The 19,728-nt window shown below is 40.1% G+C and overlaps 1 protein-coding gene across 9 annotated transcripts in view; it reads right to left on the bottom strand.

Annotated features, from left to right (window-relative positions):
- LOC124154044 (spectrin beta chain) overlaps positions 1 to 19,728 on the bottom strand; it is a 217,393-nt gene that overhangs the window by 57,535 nt on the left and 140,130 nt on the right. For 8 of the 9 annotated variants that reach the window (XM_046527531.1, XM_046527527.1, XM_046527530.1 and 5 more), the window contains 4 exons: positions 2,306 to 2,457; positions 2,022 to 2,195; positions 1,320 to 1,608; positions 559 to 859 (listed from right to left, as the gene is read on the bottom strand). In XM_046527531.1, the coding sequence (XP_046383487.1) occupies positions 559 to 859; positions 1,320 to 1,608; positions 2,022 to 2,195; positions 2,306 to 2,457 (916 nt within the window). Of the gene's footprint in view, positions 1 to 558; positions 860 to 1,319; positions 1,609 to 2,021; positions 2,196 to 2,305; positions 2,458 to 11,589; positions 11,994 to 19,728 lie in introns of those variants that run through there. The other variant, XM_046527529.1, reaches the window with a different exon arrangement.

Here is a 19,728-nt window from a genome sequence, read left to right as displayed (position 1 = left end):
TTTTTGCATAACAAGGACATCCCACTCTTAAAATTTAACTTTCCTTTTATTAATTTCTGTAAATTTGCAATTGAACTCGATTAGCAGTCTGTGAGACCGCACGTCACTTACTAAGAATGCATCAAGAAAAGGATTAAGCGGGATAAATTTCATGGCTACTTACTGCTTAGCATTCCAACTTTAACATTTAAGGCCTTTTTTGAATCTGGCAAAATACTGATACATAAATATAATAATTATAACTCAAGTGTTTTTGGCATCAGTTTTTTGATCCTGCTTCAAATCACAATTTTTTATGACAAATTGGTTCGTATGGGGAGTGTAAAAATTTTAATATAAGTTTTAAAATAGTTAAGCATTCAAAGAAAAATTTAAAAAAACAATAAAAATGGCGTAGCAATATTTTATGAATTTTTGATTTATTGCGGTCTCCCAGACCGCACGTCACTGGTAGTGTAACAAGAATTGCACGCCACTGGTTAAGGGTTAAACAAGTCAACTACAATGGAAGAAGAGCCATGAGACTATTAGGAATTCTGTTTGATCATATCAACTTACTTGGGTGGCTTTTCAACTGTGCGATAAGTACTAAATTGAGAAAGTTGTGCTTGCACTCCAGCTAATGAATTGGCAAAGTTGCGATCACCAAGTGATACAACAGTGGCTTCGATCCACCGAAGAAGGTCACTGGTTAATGTTTCATACTCTTGAACAGCACGATCATTTTCCATCGCAATCCCAACAACTTTTCCAATCCTCTTCCCTTGTACTGTTTCTGCCTTCATTTTCGAGAAGTAATGGTAATATGTGACAACATATGTGATAATTGATTTTTCATCGGGTGTCTCAACAAACACATCTGAAAAGGAAAAAAACAAAATTCATTTATCATAATGTGTTACCTTGTGTCTCACCTTGCTTGGCAGAGGTAAAGCTGACTAGCTAACTCAAGACCAAAAGTGAAAACTGACCAAATTTATGACGGAACTCCTTGTAGCATAATTCACAGAGTATGTGATAAAGCTTAAGTTTTTGGGAGAATTCAAAAAATCAACCAATGCCTACTAGCTACAATGGTATTAGAATATAACTGAGGGGCACTAATCTAAACAGCTTTAGCTGACCTAAACTTTTAAACCACAGAAAAACATTGATTAGCAACTAGGCTAAATTCTGGAGGTTAAAATCCACAAACAGTATGACTGAGCCATGTTATATTGGATCAATATGGATATTACTTAAGTGTATGGGGGGGGGGGGGGGGGCTTAAAAATAAAAACAATAGCATAGGATATGTATGGCATGCATAATAAACTCACCTTCAGGATCCAACAATTTGGTTAGGCCAAGTTTATCTTCTGCTACCGTGAATGCATTATTAAGATTGTACATGGCATTAGATTTGGATAACCGATCAAATTGAACTAAATCTGGTCTATGCTTATGAATAATTGCATTAAATGCCAATCCATCTCTCCATGAGGTGGTAAAATTTCTAACATTGACATTATGGTAACCAGCAGTCTTCATCTGGCACCAGAGGAGGAGGGCATCCTTGGCAGACTTTGTCTCCTGGTTGTCAGTCTCTTCGATGGTGATATCTTGAATCTAAATCAAAAGAAGATTGATTAAAACCATATCGGAACAAGGAGAATATTTTTTTCATAAATAGAAAAGCTATGAACAGTATCCTCAAAAGCTAATAGCATTTTTCAAGAACTGAGCACTTAAGATGTTCTACTATTTTGAGATATCTGCAATGCTAATAGTAGGCCAAAAGGCCACTAGAATATCAATGAAATTAAAAAGGAAAATGAAGACAATTATCTCACAAGAAAAGAAAATTCTGCTCAAGGGCCATAAAAAATTGATGCTTTTTGCTTTGATTAATAAATTAAAATCTACAAAATTTCTTCAGTGCCTCACAAAGTTTAAGATTGAGAAAAAAATTAATTAAAATGAGAACACCAGGGAGGAATGCACATAATTATAATTACACATTACAGAGCATTTATTCTTACTTGGAAGCGGAGGATAATGGTCCAAATCAACCCAAGGCTAAGACGGGGGTTTCCGTCCACAATATCATGTGAGCCCATATTCTCCAAATGAACTCTCTGATCCCTCAGAAACTGAAGAGCTTTATCTACATTCTCCAAACAATGGATTCGCATTTTACCCTTTGTCGGTCTGGGCTGTAAGAACAAGAATTAAGAATTGAATGCGACATAAAAAATATAATAACTAATGATAGCTTGGAAAAGTCATAGCAATGCATAAAATATATTTTTTAAATTCTACCTACCAATCTTTCACCTGATAGGACTTCAAGCAATTTTATTAGCATTTTTCCATCCCGAAGGTCTGTGTAGAGGTCACCTATCTTACAGGATACCCTAACCAGGTGTGAATTCACCCATTTTTGAAATGTCTTTTTCTGGACACTTTCTCGTTCGTCTGGAAACAAAAGGTAAAATAATGAGAAATAAGGAGGACTGTAGATGCAAAAGTATTAACAAAAATCAAAACTACATTCCATGAATGCACAATACACTGAATGAACTTTTTGTCAAGAAGTTTAAAGCACAAATTGTATTCCTTCCACTGTAACATAACCAAGGTTGCATTTCACTAAACTTTCCATTAGAATTTTTACCAGAAGTTAATATAAAAGAAAAGATTCACAAGAAAATGGAAACTATCATTGCATACCGAGAGAGTTGGATAACAAGACTAGAGTCCCAAGTGATGAAGCAACAGTCTGCTTTTAGACCAAATTCCATTTTTCCAAAAATTTTCATTCACTAAAATTATTAAGCAACACATGTACTTATGCACGTGTTACAGCCTTCCGTGGTATGAGATGCCTTTTTGTTCAATGTCTCATAGTAAATGGATCAATAAAGCTAGAATAAATTGTATACATAATACAAAAAGACCTACAGTAGAAACTACAAGAGCGATATTCATTTATTAAAACATTTTCCTTCCATTATTCAGTCAGGTGTATTATAGATGGTCAATCTGACAACTGTCGCAACTTCAACTGCAGCCAAAACTTTGACACTTCAGAGCCAAACTTGCATGATCATTACGAAGGGCATACTTCATGCTTTACACTTCAGGGATCGAGACATGAAGTATATACTATTTCCAGAAGACAATTTCAAAATGTTCTCATCATCATGCACTTCATCGACGGACGGCCACAAAAAAGTACGCTTTCCTTGATTTCGAAGAATTGCAGTTGGAAATATGCATTCACGGACTTATTATTCATATCAGCCTAAGAATAATGTTGATTAATACCCGTATAAGGTTTCCGGCTTAACTTTTTAGAACCACAAATTATTGAAATAAAATCCAATTTTTACGTGCCACACTGAAAATTTGTTAACACCGACCGTAATCTCGATTCTGTTTTCGGAACCATGATTGTTGTTTAATAAAGATTCAGAGTAGAACGATAAAAATGAATTTTAGTTCCCTTGATTCTAGAGTACCGGGACTAAGTCACGGTAAAATCTTTACGGAATCACCCGCAATACACAAATGTGTGAAATTTCAGAGGAAAAATCATTCACCTTTTATCATAAGTTGCGAAATTTCGGCTAAATGGCAAATACATTTTATTTTTTTGGGGCCTGAGTGGTCAAATTTAACAAAATAAAAACTACTGACGGAGAGCATATTGTTAAAACCTCAGTGTGCCAGTCATATGCTCATTTTACACGGTGCCTCACGACTATAACTCATGATGGAATCATCGAAGGCAGTACGGAACCCGCAACACATGTTAGCCTTTGCGATGAACGAGTGTTTCTCCGGCCGCTACTTCAAAATTCATGGGAAACATTTTCTAAATGAGACATTGAAAACATTACTGATACACAAGTACTACCGTGACAATTTTCACCGATAGCCATAGTTCTTCAGGCTTCAGTACCAACTATAGAATGATCAAGTTCCCTTGTGGCCACGCCTCCGTATAATTCACAAGTTCCTACTATGGCCTTATTCCTATTTATGGCGCCTGAACCTCACCTTCCAGATAGTTACTCTCAATACGTATTTTAAAGTGCTCGTGTCGATCACAAATTCTAGCCTCAAAACGCGAATACAATTTTCATTCCAAGGCACCTTCGACCACACACAGCTTTTACGGAGTTTTGGGCACTCGCTTCGCGGCTTCCACCCGCCAAAATCTGGGGAAAAAGTATAACAGAGGCACCAGGAGAGTTTGCCGCCCTTTAAAAAAGGATCTCGCAATATACCATTCAAAGAGAAAGCATATTATAAAGAGAAGAGCGAGCCTTATTGGGCTCTAACACAAGAAACCTTACAGATTACACTGAAATCGCTACTGCACGCGACGAGTTTCTCAGTACACTGAGGGGTCATTCCTCCAGATAATGGAATTTCACCCCAAGTACTACTAAAACACTGAAAACGAGGCATCATTGGAAAAAATACTGTAACTGCTGTCAGTGAAAGAAATGCCAAGTGGTGATATTAACCCCAAATTTAAGAATGCAACCGCCGAAGAATAAACATGAATAAGCAAAGACCTTATCCACAAGCAAAGTGCAATTTATCAAGAATAATACCAATATGCAATCTTACTCGCTTACACTAAAACATTTTCTACAACAGCGCCTGTCCCTCGGTGACCAAAATGGGTCAATGCTTACATGCTCAATAGGCGAACGAGGTGAAAATAATGCGTTGAGAACTAATGAGATGTAATTCTTCGTTAAAACTTTCGCGGGTGCTCGTCATGTTGAATTAAAACTTTTGGGCTATGTCGCCGCGTCAGATTTTGGGTGGCCCCAACGTTTCCCGACCGATGCTGGTCGCTTTCTCAAGGGAATCTGAAGAGGTGGGATATAAAATTGGTATATATAGGTATACGTGTCAGGTGGTGGGGGGAGGGGAGTGAGAGGTTGGAGGAGTAGGTTGTCGATTGTTTTTGCCGATTACGGGTTGCCAAGTACGGCTGATTTTAAGGCCAGTGTCTCTGTTAAAGTTGTTTTTCTCCTCTTTAGATATTTCTATTGCTTCTCTTACGAGTCTCTGTTTAAAGCCTTTCACTCTCGCCACAATTTTTGCTTCCTTAAGGTCGATTGTGTGGCCCAGCGCTGCGTGTTCGGCTACTGCGGACTTCGTTGACTGCCCCAGTCGAATTGCTCTCTCATGCTCCTCTAGACGTGTTTTAACCAATGGATTCGACGACAGAGTTATCTCTCGAACATTTAATAAAGTTATCAGAAAGAACAACGAGATCAAAATCAACACCGCAGAAGCAGCGAACTCCTCTGTTAATGACCTCAGCGACCAGAAGAAAGCCTTCCTGCCATACATTAAGGGGACGACTGACAGAATAGGAAATATCCTACGCAAATTCCAGATAAGGACAATATTCTCGCCTCACGTACAGATAAAGCATCTATTGAAAACCGTCAAGGATAGAACTCCATTACAAGTCGAAGGGGTATACCGAATTCCTTGCCAGACCTGTGGGAAGAACTACATCGGCGAAACTGGCAGATCGGTTAAAACACGTCTAGAGGAGCATGAGAGAGCAATTCGACTGGGGCAGTCAACGAAGTCCGCAGTAGCCGAACACGCAGCGCTGGGCCACACAATCGACCTTAAGGAAGCAAAAATTGTGGCGAGAGTGAAAGGCTTTAAACAGAGACTCGTAAGAGAAGCAATAGAAATATCTAAAGAGGAGAAAAACAACTTTAACAGAGACACTGGCCTTAAAATCAGCCGTACTTGGCAACCCGTAATCGGCAAAAACAATCGACAACCTACTCCTCCAACCTCTCACTCCCCTCCCCCCACCACCTGACACGTATACCTATATATACCAATTTTATATCCCACCTCTTCAGATTCCCTTGAGAAAGCGACCAGCATCGGTCGGGAAACGTTGGGGCCACCCAAAATCTGACGCGGCGACATAGCCCAAAAGTTTTAATTCAACATAATGAGATGTAATCAAATTGGGAATTAAAACGCATCTAAGCAGGATTTCGTTCGATATTCAACGTCTAACCCATCACGATTTGAAGCATCGGTTTGAAGCCAATACATAGGTAAACGTGCAAACAGAACACGATTTGCAAGCCATTGTCTCGAAGACTGATGGACGATCTTAAATGGACGACCGACAACTAGTAGAATGAAATGAGTTGAAGGACGAGAGTAATAGGGGAGGATTGCCAATGATTAGAACTCGTCAATTATGACCTAGATAGTGTTGTTGGATGAACGTGCACTACAACCACCACCAAGGAAAAACTTCGACAAAACTATGCTATACATGTTCGAAGAACTTTTTCATTATCTGATTAGATTGCGAGGAAAATATGTCGATATACTAATAACTACTGAAATATTTCAGAACGATAACTAAGGATTGAAGAGGACATAAGGCATGAATCACGTATTTTCGGAAGGCGGCGGGTCGAAAGCGGTAAGTTGGGCGACTGGATATGCCAAGATCAGCTTGAAGGAAAAGATCATGTTTGATAACAAAATCTGACATTGACATAAACAGCAAACCTTCGCATTAAAAACACACTAATACTATATGGTAGGGTCTTGTGATCCACGTACAAACCAATTTCCACGAAAAACAAATCACCAGCGTGAGAAATGAACCATTGACCTTCGACTTTCAGGGATCATGAGCTCATTACATCGCAACACAGGTGCATAAATGCTACCACTGACTTAACGGAAATGCGGGACACGGTATTTTTTCCAGAATCAGTATTTGTGAATCACACCGTTACAAAAGTAGCGAGTTTGGTAAATGAGAAACTGGTCCTAATATCAAATTTTTAAATCTGACGTACACGACGTTCTCAGCATAAGGAGGGATAAAAAAACAATATTTCGTAAAGATAAGCCTACACCAATTTTAATCTTAAATACAAAGCTTTTCGGTACGTCGCACACAATTTTAAGTTTTTCGGTAAAAGTACTATTCATTTCCCCCTTTCCGTTTCGAAGAAACGAAAACCAATCGAGGGTTCATTTCCCCTCTTATTACGAGCATGGCTGCGTATACACGAGTAATATCCGCTAGAAACTTGCAATACGTCACCAAACCAGCGCACTCATTTGGTTCCAGAAGCGTATACAAAAGCTCACGTTCCTTTTTCCCCCCTTAAGTTTATTTTAAGTTTAGTACCCAAGAAGTTGGTCATTGTCATAAGAAGATAAAAATATGCAACTCGATAATGATGGAACTCGTAATAAACAGTAGGGGAGTAATGTTTCTGCGGAAAACAGTAATTTCCACTTTTTTATGACACTGTGGAACAACAACATTAGATTTAGGAGCCTAAGTCTCAGGTGAAGACGCTAGCGGGTGAGTCAGTACGTTCACGCGACATAAGTAAAACGTTCCCACTAACACAAATACAAAGGTCCTGAGGAGTGTACAAGTGCATTTCTGCGCCATTGAGGGTAGCTATCTACCTCCGTGGGGAATATGGGAAGGGCGGAGCAATAACCTGGCATTTTACCCCAATAAAACGGCTTTAAAGAAAAAAAAACAACTGCAAACGACCCATTTGACGGATGTACAAGCAAAGATTACTTGCCGCACAAGCACAATCAGTTTCCCCTAAAATTCTGCCACAATCAGAATTATAGAAGAGCCTGAGAAAAAGTCTATGATATTACAGCCACAAGCTTAAATGTATCCATGATAAAAGAACACACAAATGGTAATTTTGATTTTACTTAATTTAATTTTGATTTATGATACTTTTATCGTGGATATATTGAACTTCCACAAAATCAAGCCTGAAACGATTTTATACGTGCTTAAATGTATCCTTGTTGGAGAACTAAAAAAAATCATAATAAAGGTTAACTATAATTTCATGGACCAAGTTTATTTTATCAGCGGTTTCAAGCACAATTACGCGTACGGATACGTTAGGTGCGCGTTGCTACTGCAGTTTTCGTGACCCTATGGCCAATCAGGAGCACTTCCGCTGCAGTTAATTGCCTAAGCTAGATCAGTTAGTTCATCCAAGCAAACATCTCGTAAAAGATAGTTCATCGATGAAGATAGCGGCCGACTAATTGTAAGTGTTTTCGTTTCACTATAATGTCCAAGTTTCCAATATATAGCCGGGTGCCAAAATCAACCACTCACGCAACACAGAGCATTATCGGGCAGTATTAATTTTAAACATCTGACGTTTCGAGGGAGATTAGACAGGCATAAGGGCACAGCATAATTGGATATCCACAATAACCTTTATCTTAAGGGGAGGGATGGGGGGGGGGGGGTTAGAAATTCTTAATGTTTCCGCTTCGATTCATTCCCTTCCCTAAGTCAGGTCGTTATATGATATAATACAAGAAGAGATCAATTTCCTCATGAAATCTCGTGACATTTTTCTATCGCGGGGACCTGAAATCATTTGAAAAGGAGTACTCCTGATACACTCAGATTAATTCTATCACTGCATATTAATAACAGTTTCTAAAAAAACACTCCTTATCAGAGCGAATCAAGTAATTATCCTATTATACAACATATTCAGATCAGGATTAGTTTATAACAACATAATTGGTGGTGTAGGAATCGCACAACATGAAGGAAGGGTCATGTTCAACGAAATTTATAGAATAATTCTGTATAACAGGTGGTTTATTGAAATATTACGTAAAAAATTTCGTTTTCGTAGTTCTTGAAGAAATCATGCGAAATTATTTGCACTTAATTACTTACAATTGCTGGATTACTCATCCATTCGCGAGAATAAACGTAAATATTTATTCATATTAAACTACTGTCTGAATCTATATTCAATCCACACTTAAAATGAAATATTCAGGTAGTGGCAACGTGAGAGGGAGAAAGTTACTATTTTTATTCGTGAATGCAGACCCTTTTCAGCACAACAAACGGGATTATCCATTTCTCACCTGAAGACTTTCACAACAAAAGGATCATTCACATATATGTGACCGACTTCGCAGACGATGTAACATAATCTCCAACAAACCCGAAGGTCGCACGTTCGAATCCCATCACATACAAGGATAAAGTGCGGTCTCGCGAAGGAATTCCTAAGTAAAACTGCGGCACGACATGAGGCGTGGGATCGCCTTTGAAATCGATACAACCACCGCTAATATAATACCGACCTCTACAACACGACAATCATCACACTGGAAATAATAACTAACTGAATCACCGAACACTGAATTTTCTCTCCAAACAAAGGCCGCGTGCTGACATTATTGTAACTCTTAGCCCACACGCAGCGGGGAAATTAGCATCACGACCTATTTTTCAGTTCATTCTTTCCAGGATTTAGAAGGCGATGTTAATATTAAAAACACAATGACGACGCGAGATGGATCACGAGAAGTTTTTCTGTCTACATGGGAGCTTCAGTTAGGAGGGGCTGACAAAGTTCTCCAATCATGATTGCTGCACCCCCAACATGTTGTTTATAAATAAAAACCACAAGCCTAATACGAAAAAATAAGCAAAAAGGTAATTAAATTATATTTTATAAGCATTTAAAAATTACTAAGACGTTTCAATTGATCGAACCTAAATTTATTCCGAAAACTAGAGATTCGAACATTTGGAAGAGCAAGGAATTAGGAAACTTGAGGCATGCAAGGCCAACATTTACTAAGAACACAGGTTGTATGAAGGAAAATGAAGAGGCAATAGAAAACCATCGACCAAGTGTCTCTTCAAGATAAAAGAGGCGAGAAGCTCTCACCGATGTCCATGAAAGGAATTGAACGAAGAGGTATTTTGGGGCTGACTGTAGTGAACACCATTGTTCATAAAAATAAATTATACTAATATCCTAATTAAACTATCTCCGATAACGCGACCGGTTACTTTCACACCAATTACCAAATCTTTGATTAACCAATGTAACTCATGGACATCAAGCATCTAGTTCGCTAAGCGAAGTTACTTCGAGTTCGCAGCGAGTGAAAACTTTTTTCGACAATTTTCCAAACCATAGACGCAAATAAATTAGGACGCAGTAGGAGAACAACGGCATCGGCAACTGAATTTTATTTCTCCTATGCTTGTGATTTCTAGGAAAAGAAAACTTTACTAAATAGTTGGTCAATATAAGCCGCCATTACCTACCGAATGACTCCCGGTTGTCGGGATAAATATGCGCAATTTGAGAAACCACCAGTCGTGCCGCTCGCCGAGTACATCACACCAGAGTGACATCGGCAAATTTTTATTCTCATCCACAGCAGTAATCCAAATAAGGTACAGTGGCAATGGCGTCTAGTATAAAGAAATAAGGAATAGGCAATGCATCTGTAGGTTTAATAGGGTATGGAAGAGAAGAATCCCATGTAACAAGAAACCATTATTATTCTCCATCTTAATAAGACAATAGGTTTAGCATTCAGGATAGCCACTCAAACTACAACTTGTATTCAGAAAAAACGGCAATGACGAGTGATACTAAGGAAGAATATCAGAAAAAATATTACACAACAAAGAAATAACTGAAAAGGATTCTTTGGTGCTATTGAAGAGAAATCAATCATTTCTTCAAAGGATGAATTGAAATTTACGGATACATTAGTGAAAAAAATAAATTCACCAAATTGACTCAAGCGATGTGGCCCATCAAACAGATGGAACCGCGATTATGCCATCAAATTGTTCAGTAAATTCGGCTATAAATATCCGCTTTTCTTAAGGATACCGACGCATGACGATGATGGTAAATTAAGGACAGAAATATTTACGATCAAATGGATCGTTTATGGATTGCATCAACAGAAACTGGGCGAGTATGATAGAGCTAAAATAGAAGAGCGTAGGAGTAAATGGAGATGTCACAATTCCGATTCAAAACATAATTCATATCATGATAAAACACGACGTGAAGGAGGCAAGATCATGCTTGATAGAAGTTGATGGAAGGTATACTGGGGAATATAATTTTCAACGGAATGCGCGAATGTCGAGCAGAATACTTGATGGTGTTTTTGTACGAAAACCTAAGAATACAAAAGTACGGAAGCATTGGCGATGATGTGAAAAACTAAAATAAAACAAGGCTTGTTGTGCACCTTAGTACGGGTGGGGCCAAATTAACATAATTGAGAAGGTAAAATCCTAGTATTTTGGCCCGGTCCGCATGCAATTTTAACGCCGATAAAATGATCAGGGCCAGCATCTATCAAGGCTCCGAGTCGATCTATAGCATAGCCGAAGTGACATGACCTTTGACCTCATATTGCACACCTTGTCAAGAAGAAAATAGTGTAACAACGGATTGAAAAGGAAGCGAAGTATCACGATTATTCGTACCGTTATAAAAAAGCAAGTGCCACTGGTATCACAATAAATGAAGCGTTTTGTTTACACTACCAACGATTCTTCGTATAACGCAATGTTATTACAGAAACACTGAGGGAACTAATTTCTACAAATACGGCCATTTATTTCCGGCACAAAAAATATAACAACCATTTCCTAAGTGCACGCCACAAACACCATATTGGTGTGAAGCTAGGGGAGGGGGATCTTCCAAAACATTATTTTACCTCTTAACTCCCGGACCACCTTGTCGTAATAAAACTCCAACTCGTCCAGATTAGGGGATCCAGGGACGCCATTCTCGGGGAACATGGAAGCACCAACGAAGCCACGACAGCTGTGCTACAACGCACAGGGAAAATAAAATAAAAAAACCTCGACGCACAATGACACATACAAAAAGGAACACCAAAACTCCGAGGTTTCAGCAAGTTTCGATAAAGAAAACACTCGTTCCGTCTCCTAAGCTGAACTTGATTCTCCCGAAATGGGTGTGCGGGCACACAAACTTTTTTGAGGCACCGGCCGGGTCCAAACCGCGACCACAATCACTGAGCACTACAATGAAGGCGGGGGGAGCCACCGCCTTACGATACGGAACTTGCTGCGGAGCCGGACACCTTGCGCACGCCACACGAACACCACACAACCACCCGAGTATCGCGGAGCAGAGAGGGCCCACTAGTCGCGCCGATATGCAAGAAGGCGACGGAGGCGTTCCCCACGGAGTCCATCCATGCGGGTCGGACTCTGGAGAGACCAGTGTGTGTAGGAGGAGGCGCGTTCTCACGGGCACAGGGCGGGGCACACGGCTTCAGAGGGGGGAGGGACCGCGGAGACCACGCGCCCCGAAGGGTAAAACGCGGCGGCGGGCGGAGGTTGCACTTGGATGCCTCGCAGTCCGCGTGTCCACCCCCGAATGGACCCCCACGGCCTCTCGGAGAGAGGCAAAACCTGACGACGGTGCAGGAGTGAAATGCGCGCAGCGAAAACAGCCCCAGAAAGGGGGATCCGATATCCAGGAAGCGTTATGCGCTCACACAAGGGGAAGAGTTAATGAGATTCCTACCGTTCCTCGAAGCACTTGTGGGACACTGAGCTCATGGAGTTCGCGCTCGTGAAGTACTAATTTTTTTAATGACGCCTTTTTTCACCTGCGCGTAGTGTAGAGCGCGAGCCTGAAAAAGGATCTTTCACGTCCCCACCTTCGCCGGTATCTGCTAGGAGCAAACACAACCTCCTGACAGGAGAATAGCTGCGGAGTCACGCGATAGCGGTCCCGATGATAGACCAATTACGACCGAGTCGTCACAAAGACAAAAGACAGTGGTGCTACGGTGAGTCGTGAAAAAAATCAACGGCACGCACACGATTGCTCGTTTAAGGTCGAGGCAGGTGTACGACAGTTGCACTTTCGGGACTGCGAGACTCGAATTTAAAAAAAAGGGGGTCACCGAGTGTGAATGGGTAGTGGCTCCGATCTCTATTTCACTCATTTGACGAACCACTGGCGATTACCAACCGAACTATAAGGCGAATATCCCCACGGCCGCTTCCGCTCCCGAGTTCCTCCCGGCCCTTCCAAACTAATCTCTTTCCACGACACTTTAAATTGCCGGTAGACGCAACGTTCTGTGCATTCATTCGGTAGCAATTTTCTCAGGGATTCTTTATCGTAACAAAGAGGAGATCATGGAACACATGAACTCAGTGCGCGCAAGTATTTGCTCGAGTGGATGTTACGACGTAGATCGACGAAAATAAGAGTAACCGAGGATGGAGTGACGTTCGCGGGGCATCTACGGGGTCAAATCGGTCCGAAATGGCGACCTCTCCGTGGCGGAACACTTGCGCCCGGGCGCGGGGGACGTGATCGACTCGAAGACAGCGGGGCACAGGGCGAAACGACAAGGTCGACGACAAATAGCGCGCGGGAGACAGGAGGCCACTTTGCATCGACACTAGGTTGCGAGCAAACAGGGAGAACTTCCCGGGAGCAGTGATTAGCACACACTTGCGTACGTGCGGGGGGTGGGGTGCGGGAACGAGGGGTGGGAGGGGGAACTGGAGCGAACGCAGAGGATGTCCAGGAAGGAGGATGGGGATCCCCGCTCGTACGCTGAAGGGGTCGGAAGCGGCTGCCGAGGAAGAGGAAGTGGCCGGCTTCTAATCGGTCCGCCGAAACGTACTATTCCGCAACATGACAGCAAGAAGACACCGACATTATAATTCCTATTAAGCTGGCTCTCTTAGACTGACCTAGGCACCAGTGGAGTTGATTTACCACAGCTCCAGCCAATAATTCCTACAGGCTTGCAAACTTTAAAAAATGGGATGAAAAAACTAGACTAAGTTTTATTAGAAGAAGGTTTTTAAAGAATTGAAAATGGAATGAAAATCCTCTGCATCCACTCAAAGACAATCATTGTGCATAAATACTTACTGAAGTCTAAATTGATATCATGAACGGAGCTTATGCCATTTATAAACTGTGAAAATAACTAAAAGATTACCAGAGCATTCCGGTAAATGTGAGATGATTGGCTACAATAAACCTAATTAAAAATAAATTCCATGTAAAAACTAAGCATGTGCACTGCAATTAAAGGCTTAATGCCACTGACAATAGACATGCATGCGTCCCTGTGTATGCAAGCCCGAGGGTAACCCCTTGAGTGGGTAAAGGAACCAACAAGAGAGTATTCTAGAAAATACCCAAACGAATCGCACGCTAATTTTATTAAATGACGACGGGAATGAAGTCGTTAATTATTAGTAATAAGTATTAAATAAATTCATAAAATTTCACAAGAGCACCTAATTAAACATCACTAATCAGAGTAAAAGGGTTCAAACGCTAATTCACAGGAAGGTCTTTCACCAACCGTCAGCGTAAATAACTTATTAGAGAGTTCAGATATACCGACGCGTCGGTTATTTGATGTCACGTGAGGGCGAAAATTTAAACCTATTCGAAAAGTACATATCATGACATCATTCGTCAACAAACACCAATTGACAGTTTCCGATGACGAGGTCACAGATGACATGAATACGATGCGTAGGATTTATGTAGGTCATTTAGAACATTATGAGTAGCCAGTAAACAATAAAAAAAACGTCCACGACTATAGAAAATTCTTAAACGCAAAAAAGGAGCTGGGGAAGATTAGGGCCCAACATTAAAAAACACCATAATTGCACACGGGCTACGTCGAGGATAATATAATTTAGCTAAAGAAAAATCCGAGTGTTTAGGTATGATGAAACAAGGTATCTGGTAGAGAATAATAAGAAGTTTCCTGGTAAAATACACGGCGCTTACACGCGGTCCACGCACGTGGGCTGAGCTCTCTGAGAAAAGAAGTGTGCTCGCAAGACGGTTCCAAGGGAAAGAGAGCAGAAGGACAAGGGATCACATTTTTAGATGGCTTTTTAGAGACGCTCATAATGCGAGGCGGTGAAGAAAATAATTCTGAGGCTCCTCCACACGTCTCCCCATCATTGACACGCGTGATACACAGCGGAAATGAAATTAAAAAAGAAAAACCTCCTGACGAGAGCCGACGGTTGTTTCCATCGGAGAAAAATATGAAACCAAGACGAATCAGAAGAAGGCACACTCCATTATTTTAAGATCATGCAGATTGTTATCTACTACTACTGCGACCGGATGTTTATATTTCAGACTTAAGTCCTGCAGGTTAAAAACAATTCTCGGAAGGAAACTCGATAAACAATGACTGGATATTCCCAGCATAGGATACTATCTCTGAGGAAATAAATACAAAAGTGCTCATCGGCCATCACCCGCACCCTATTATATATTTCGCTAAGTTTACATGATGTTCATCACCATATTCATCATATCAATCAGCATCACCATGCCATAAACACTTGTATACATACATCATGTTTCCAATTTCTAAGCTAACTACTTTGACCGAGTATTTCACGCATTATGCTTTTGATTTGATTGGAATACAGGGTCTAATTGATTAAGAGACGAATCTACAAAAAATATTTTCCTCATATTGATAATTATTAAGAGAGCCAACATAAAAAGAGGTAATGAAGAACTGAAGCTAGAATACGAGGACGAATAACTAAGTATGTATTCAGAAAATATAAAAACTACTAACTACAAGAATTAAAACTGAAATAAGAAGGATGAAAAAGTGTTGGGTGAGGCGAATTTCACGAACGACAGTGAAATGTGTACTGAGGCTAATTGAAGATAAGAAAACCGAGGAATAACCCGACCGCGCTTCTCTAGATGCAGTTAACCACCACAAAGACTTTTCCGTGCTTGGCCAACACGGGATGCCGATTTAACGGAGAGCGAGATTCGTCCGCGGTCGTGCTCGTAACATTAAAGGGGAAGGAAACTAAGCCTTGGACAGAGATTCAAACGATTCAAATCATCGAGAAGGGATGAGGGCCCGTGGGGAAGGACGCATCTTCACCGCACAGTCGTGCACACGTCAATCCTCACGACGAGTAGGAGTTGATCACGGAGGAAATAGGAGGGCGATTTAGTTGCTAACGTAACGGTACCGCGCGGGGGAAGGGATATAAAAAGACAATGGAACGGCGACGAGCGAGACTATCGCGGCCGCTGAAATGCTGCTGGAGAGCGAGAAGAAGAAGATCGAGTGAAATGCCGCAAGCTGCGGTCGAGATTGGCGCAATAAGGAGACGCGCGTTTATAAATAATTATTATCCAAGCGTAGAGTATCGGAACCGATAAAAAAAACTGAAGATTTTCATTCATTTACTCATCATTTCACACATAGAGAATTTTTATATTAAATTGTAAAGTTGCAGCAATGTAGACAATTAAGTTGATCGTTTTTCATTTTAAAATAGAAACTAACAATGCGGAAAATGTATTTTTCCCGAAACGTTATTAGGATATGAATTAAAATACTTTTCACTTTTCCACATGAATATTTATCTAAAAAGGAGTCAACATGTTTCAATACACTGCAACATCATCAGGACTTAAGTTTGAGTTCTGATGATTCCGCAGTGCAGTGAAACATCTTGACTCCTTTTTAAATAAATATTTATGTGGAAAAGAGAAAAGTATTTTACTTCACATCCTACAATGGATCAGCCTTTCCAAAAAGCATCACCCTCCACCATTCATTTCACCGAAACGTTTCTTTTCTAATCGTTACTACGGCTCCAGATCATTCATACCCACTTTTTTCCCTTTTGAAGAGATGAGAGAAATTACGGCGAACGACAATGTAACCATTAACGACGAAAAACCTGTGTTTCGGCGCTCACCAAAGTAAACGTCATTAATCGAGCTTAGATCGAGAGAGTAAAAAAAAATCAAACGCCGTTAGTCTAGGCTAGCAGAAATTTATTCTCAGGTCTCGTTTTCAACAAAAAAATCAGTGCTACCATTAAATGAGGATGGAGGAATCAATAAATCCTCAGCTAAATTACTTTGCTGCCAAATAAAAGATTAAAATCTACCATATCGTCCAAAGCTGAGAGAACCTATATCCTAGCTTTAGATCCAATATAAAATACATATACGCTGCATATTAAATACAAAATACAACTGGCAAAGTTCCAGGCTAAAAGAACTGTACCCTCAGCTCTAGTATTCTACATTAAATTTCAGCGCTTTCATTAAATGAGAGCGGGGAGAAAATATTTTACCGCAAAAGGAAATATTTACCAACCAGATCGTTCATATCCGAGTGAGCCCATATGCTAGAAAAGTAGGCAGAATGAATATAAACATAGCGCACAGTTATTTGGCTCCGATTCACGCGTGTCGATTTCCTTCCCCTCTCCCGACCTTAATCGAGGCCAATTGAACTCCTGGCACACCTACCGTCAATGACGAGCTGATGTCCCCGCGGGTTTTAAACACAGCTTCCAGCAGCAGGAGCAGGAGGCCTCAATGGAAACCGAAAGGAGACGCTGAGCCTCGTTGACGGCTGATATAACGCATCCGCAAACCCGAAGTCCGCACATCGACTGGATTCAGATGGGATTCTGGGGGAGCGTCTACTTGGGGGGGTGTAATGGGGAAAACCCCAGGAGTAGGGAAGATGCCCGATTTCTCGGAAAATGACAATTACTCCAGTGCGGAACGACTGCGCCTCTTCCAAAACTGACGGAATTTCGTCCAATCGATATTTCTCGTGTTTCAATCATCAGATGGCGAAAGAAAACGCTAGTTTTTCAGCCGAATAAAGGCAATGATGAATTTTTATTGCGTCTGGAAATCATGACTTTGTTTAGCGGATCCTCAGTTACGTTAATTTCCGTAATGGCTCCTTTAAATTGCTATACCACCGAAGATAGAGGGATCTAAATACTGGCGGGAAGAAAGCAAAAGCAGAAGGCGCAGATAGGAGAGTTTTTTTTATGTTTACCGTCTGGAGCTTGAGCAACTATGAATGAAATCATGTCTCGTGGAATAGGACGTTTTCCGTGAGCTTGTGATTTTACATTTCTTAAAATGTTAATGGGAGTGGTGCAAAAGTGGAAACCGTGTTTTAAATTATGTTATAACTAGCTTGTTTTCTAATGGAATTTTTCTAAATTCATGAAAAAAACTTACAAAGATACTACCCTTTATAACCGGTTTTGGCTTTATGGTAAATTTATCGTTTACTTCGTAAAAATAATAGTAAATTATTAATTGACACTTTGATTAGATTTTCAAAATGTGCTGGTAATGTGGAAACGTTTATATTCTGGCTATAATACTATAGCAAAGTGAAATATCAGATCATCTACTAATTATTCATTGTAAAATCAATGCAAAGGCTTAAAAAATAGCGATTTTCAATAAAATGTTCACTTTCAAAAGTCACAAATGTAGTTCTCATTTTCACAATTGGCGCACAAAGTATGTTGTTCCATTCTCTTACGGAAACAATCGCTTTTATCACAGATTGGATATCCCAATTTCCCCATTTACACTTCCGCTTGGGTCCAATAATCTTCATTGGCTTCTGAAACTGGCGAAAAGGTGATGTAGTAGACAGAACACATTTAGGAGAGGGAAATGTGGAAACGTTTCCACATTTACCCCAGGGTTGTGCTTCCACATTACCAGCATCGGCAGATTGAACTATGAAGCTATAACTATGCTACATTTTCCTGCTAGTAGATTACTTAATTACACCAGACTGTAGCATGTTTTATGCTTAAAAATAACTTATGTAGCACTAAGGAATAGCTTGGAGGACATGGTGAATAAATTAAACTTAAAAACTTACCTAAAAGTTTTACGAGTGAAAAGAAACTTAGAACAAGTATTCCACAGAAGCCATGAGTTAACTGTCACCGCTCCTACAAGCTTACTAAAGAAGTAGACCAAGATGTTGATGCGGTCACCGCTAGTCTACAGTGCCTCCCAAGCCCTAAAGGTTATGCATTCACATTTGCACCAGTCCCTCTACATTAAGAACTGCATTGACTACATTGCTTCAAGTTCGCAGTAGAATTCGATCTTGGATATCTTTAAACATTATTAAAAAAATAAAATGTAACAATCGTTTTGCAGGGCCACCCATATTGGAATGTAGTCTTTCCTAAATACGCAGGATATAATAAAAAAAACTAAATAGTTACTCGTACTTTTCCAAAATTAGAAATTCCTAAATATCGAAGAATAGAAGTTCTCAAGTATAATTTCGGCAAAAAACAAAACATAAGGCACGAAAGTAATCACTATTTTAATTTCTGCAGCTGACATAAAATGGACTTAATTCTTAACTTCCAATTGAGGTAGTACCTACTGCAAGTTCCGCAGAAATGAGTTTTTACACCAATAATATAAAATTTAATCTACCTAAATCTACCGGATGAATAGAGGTTTTCTATTTATTTAATGCTAATTTTGGCTTCGGTGCATAAGGTGAAAAAAAGAAAAAATCTAAGTGATGATAACGTAAGAGACGTTTAAATATAACATCTGGATTTTCGGAAGTGAAATAATAGCTCACCAATTTGAAAAAATCAAACGCCGAAAAATGAACTTAAAGAGGACCAAGGACTGAAAAAATAATGAAGTGACATAATAAACGTCGACCATAAGCGCTACTAAAAGCAATTACCACTGAATGCATGGCCGGAAATTATCAGCGACGAATAACAAAGAGTGACAGTTGAATACACCTCTTAGTTGCACGCAATGCTGTCACTGAATAAGTCCCTGAAGCTATAATTAAATGACAGATCAATCTCAGATTTGAAGGAAAAGGTGGCCCATTTGCAGGAAAACTTTTTCAATTAGGAATCAAAGCACTGTGGGACGGTTTTCCTTTCTTTGCCGGCGTTAACATGTATACATTATTGATAGCTGCATTTAGAAGGTAAGCAAAGGT

This window comes from Ischnura elegans, chromosome 2 (assembly GCF_921293095.1).
Source record: "Ischnura elegans chromosome 2, ioIscEleg1.1, whole genome shotgun sequence".
Taxonomy (NCBI): domain Eukaryota; kingdom Metazoa; phylum Arthropoda; class Insecta; order Odonata; family Coenagrionidae; genus Ischnura; species Ischnura elegans.
The sequence above is the reverse complement of the archived record's forward strand: the minus strand, read 5'-3'. Positions and strand labels throughout refer to the sequence as shown.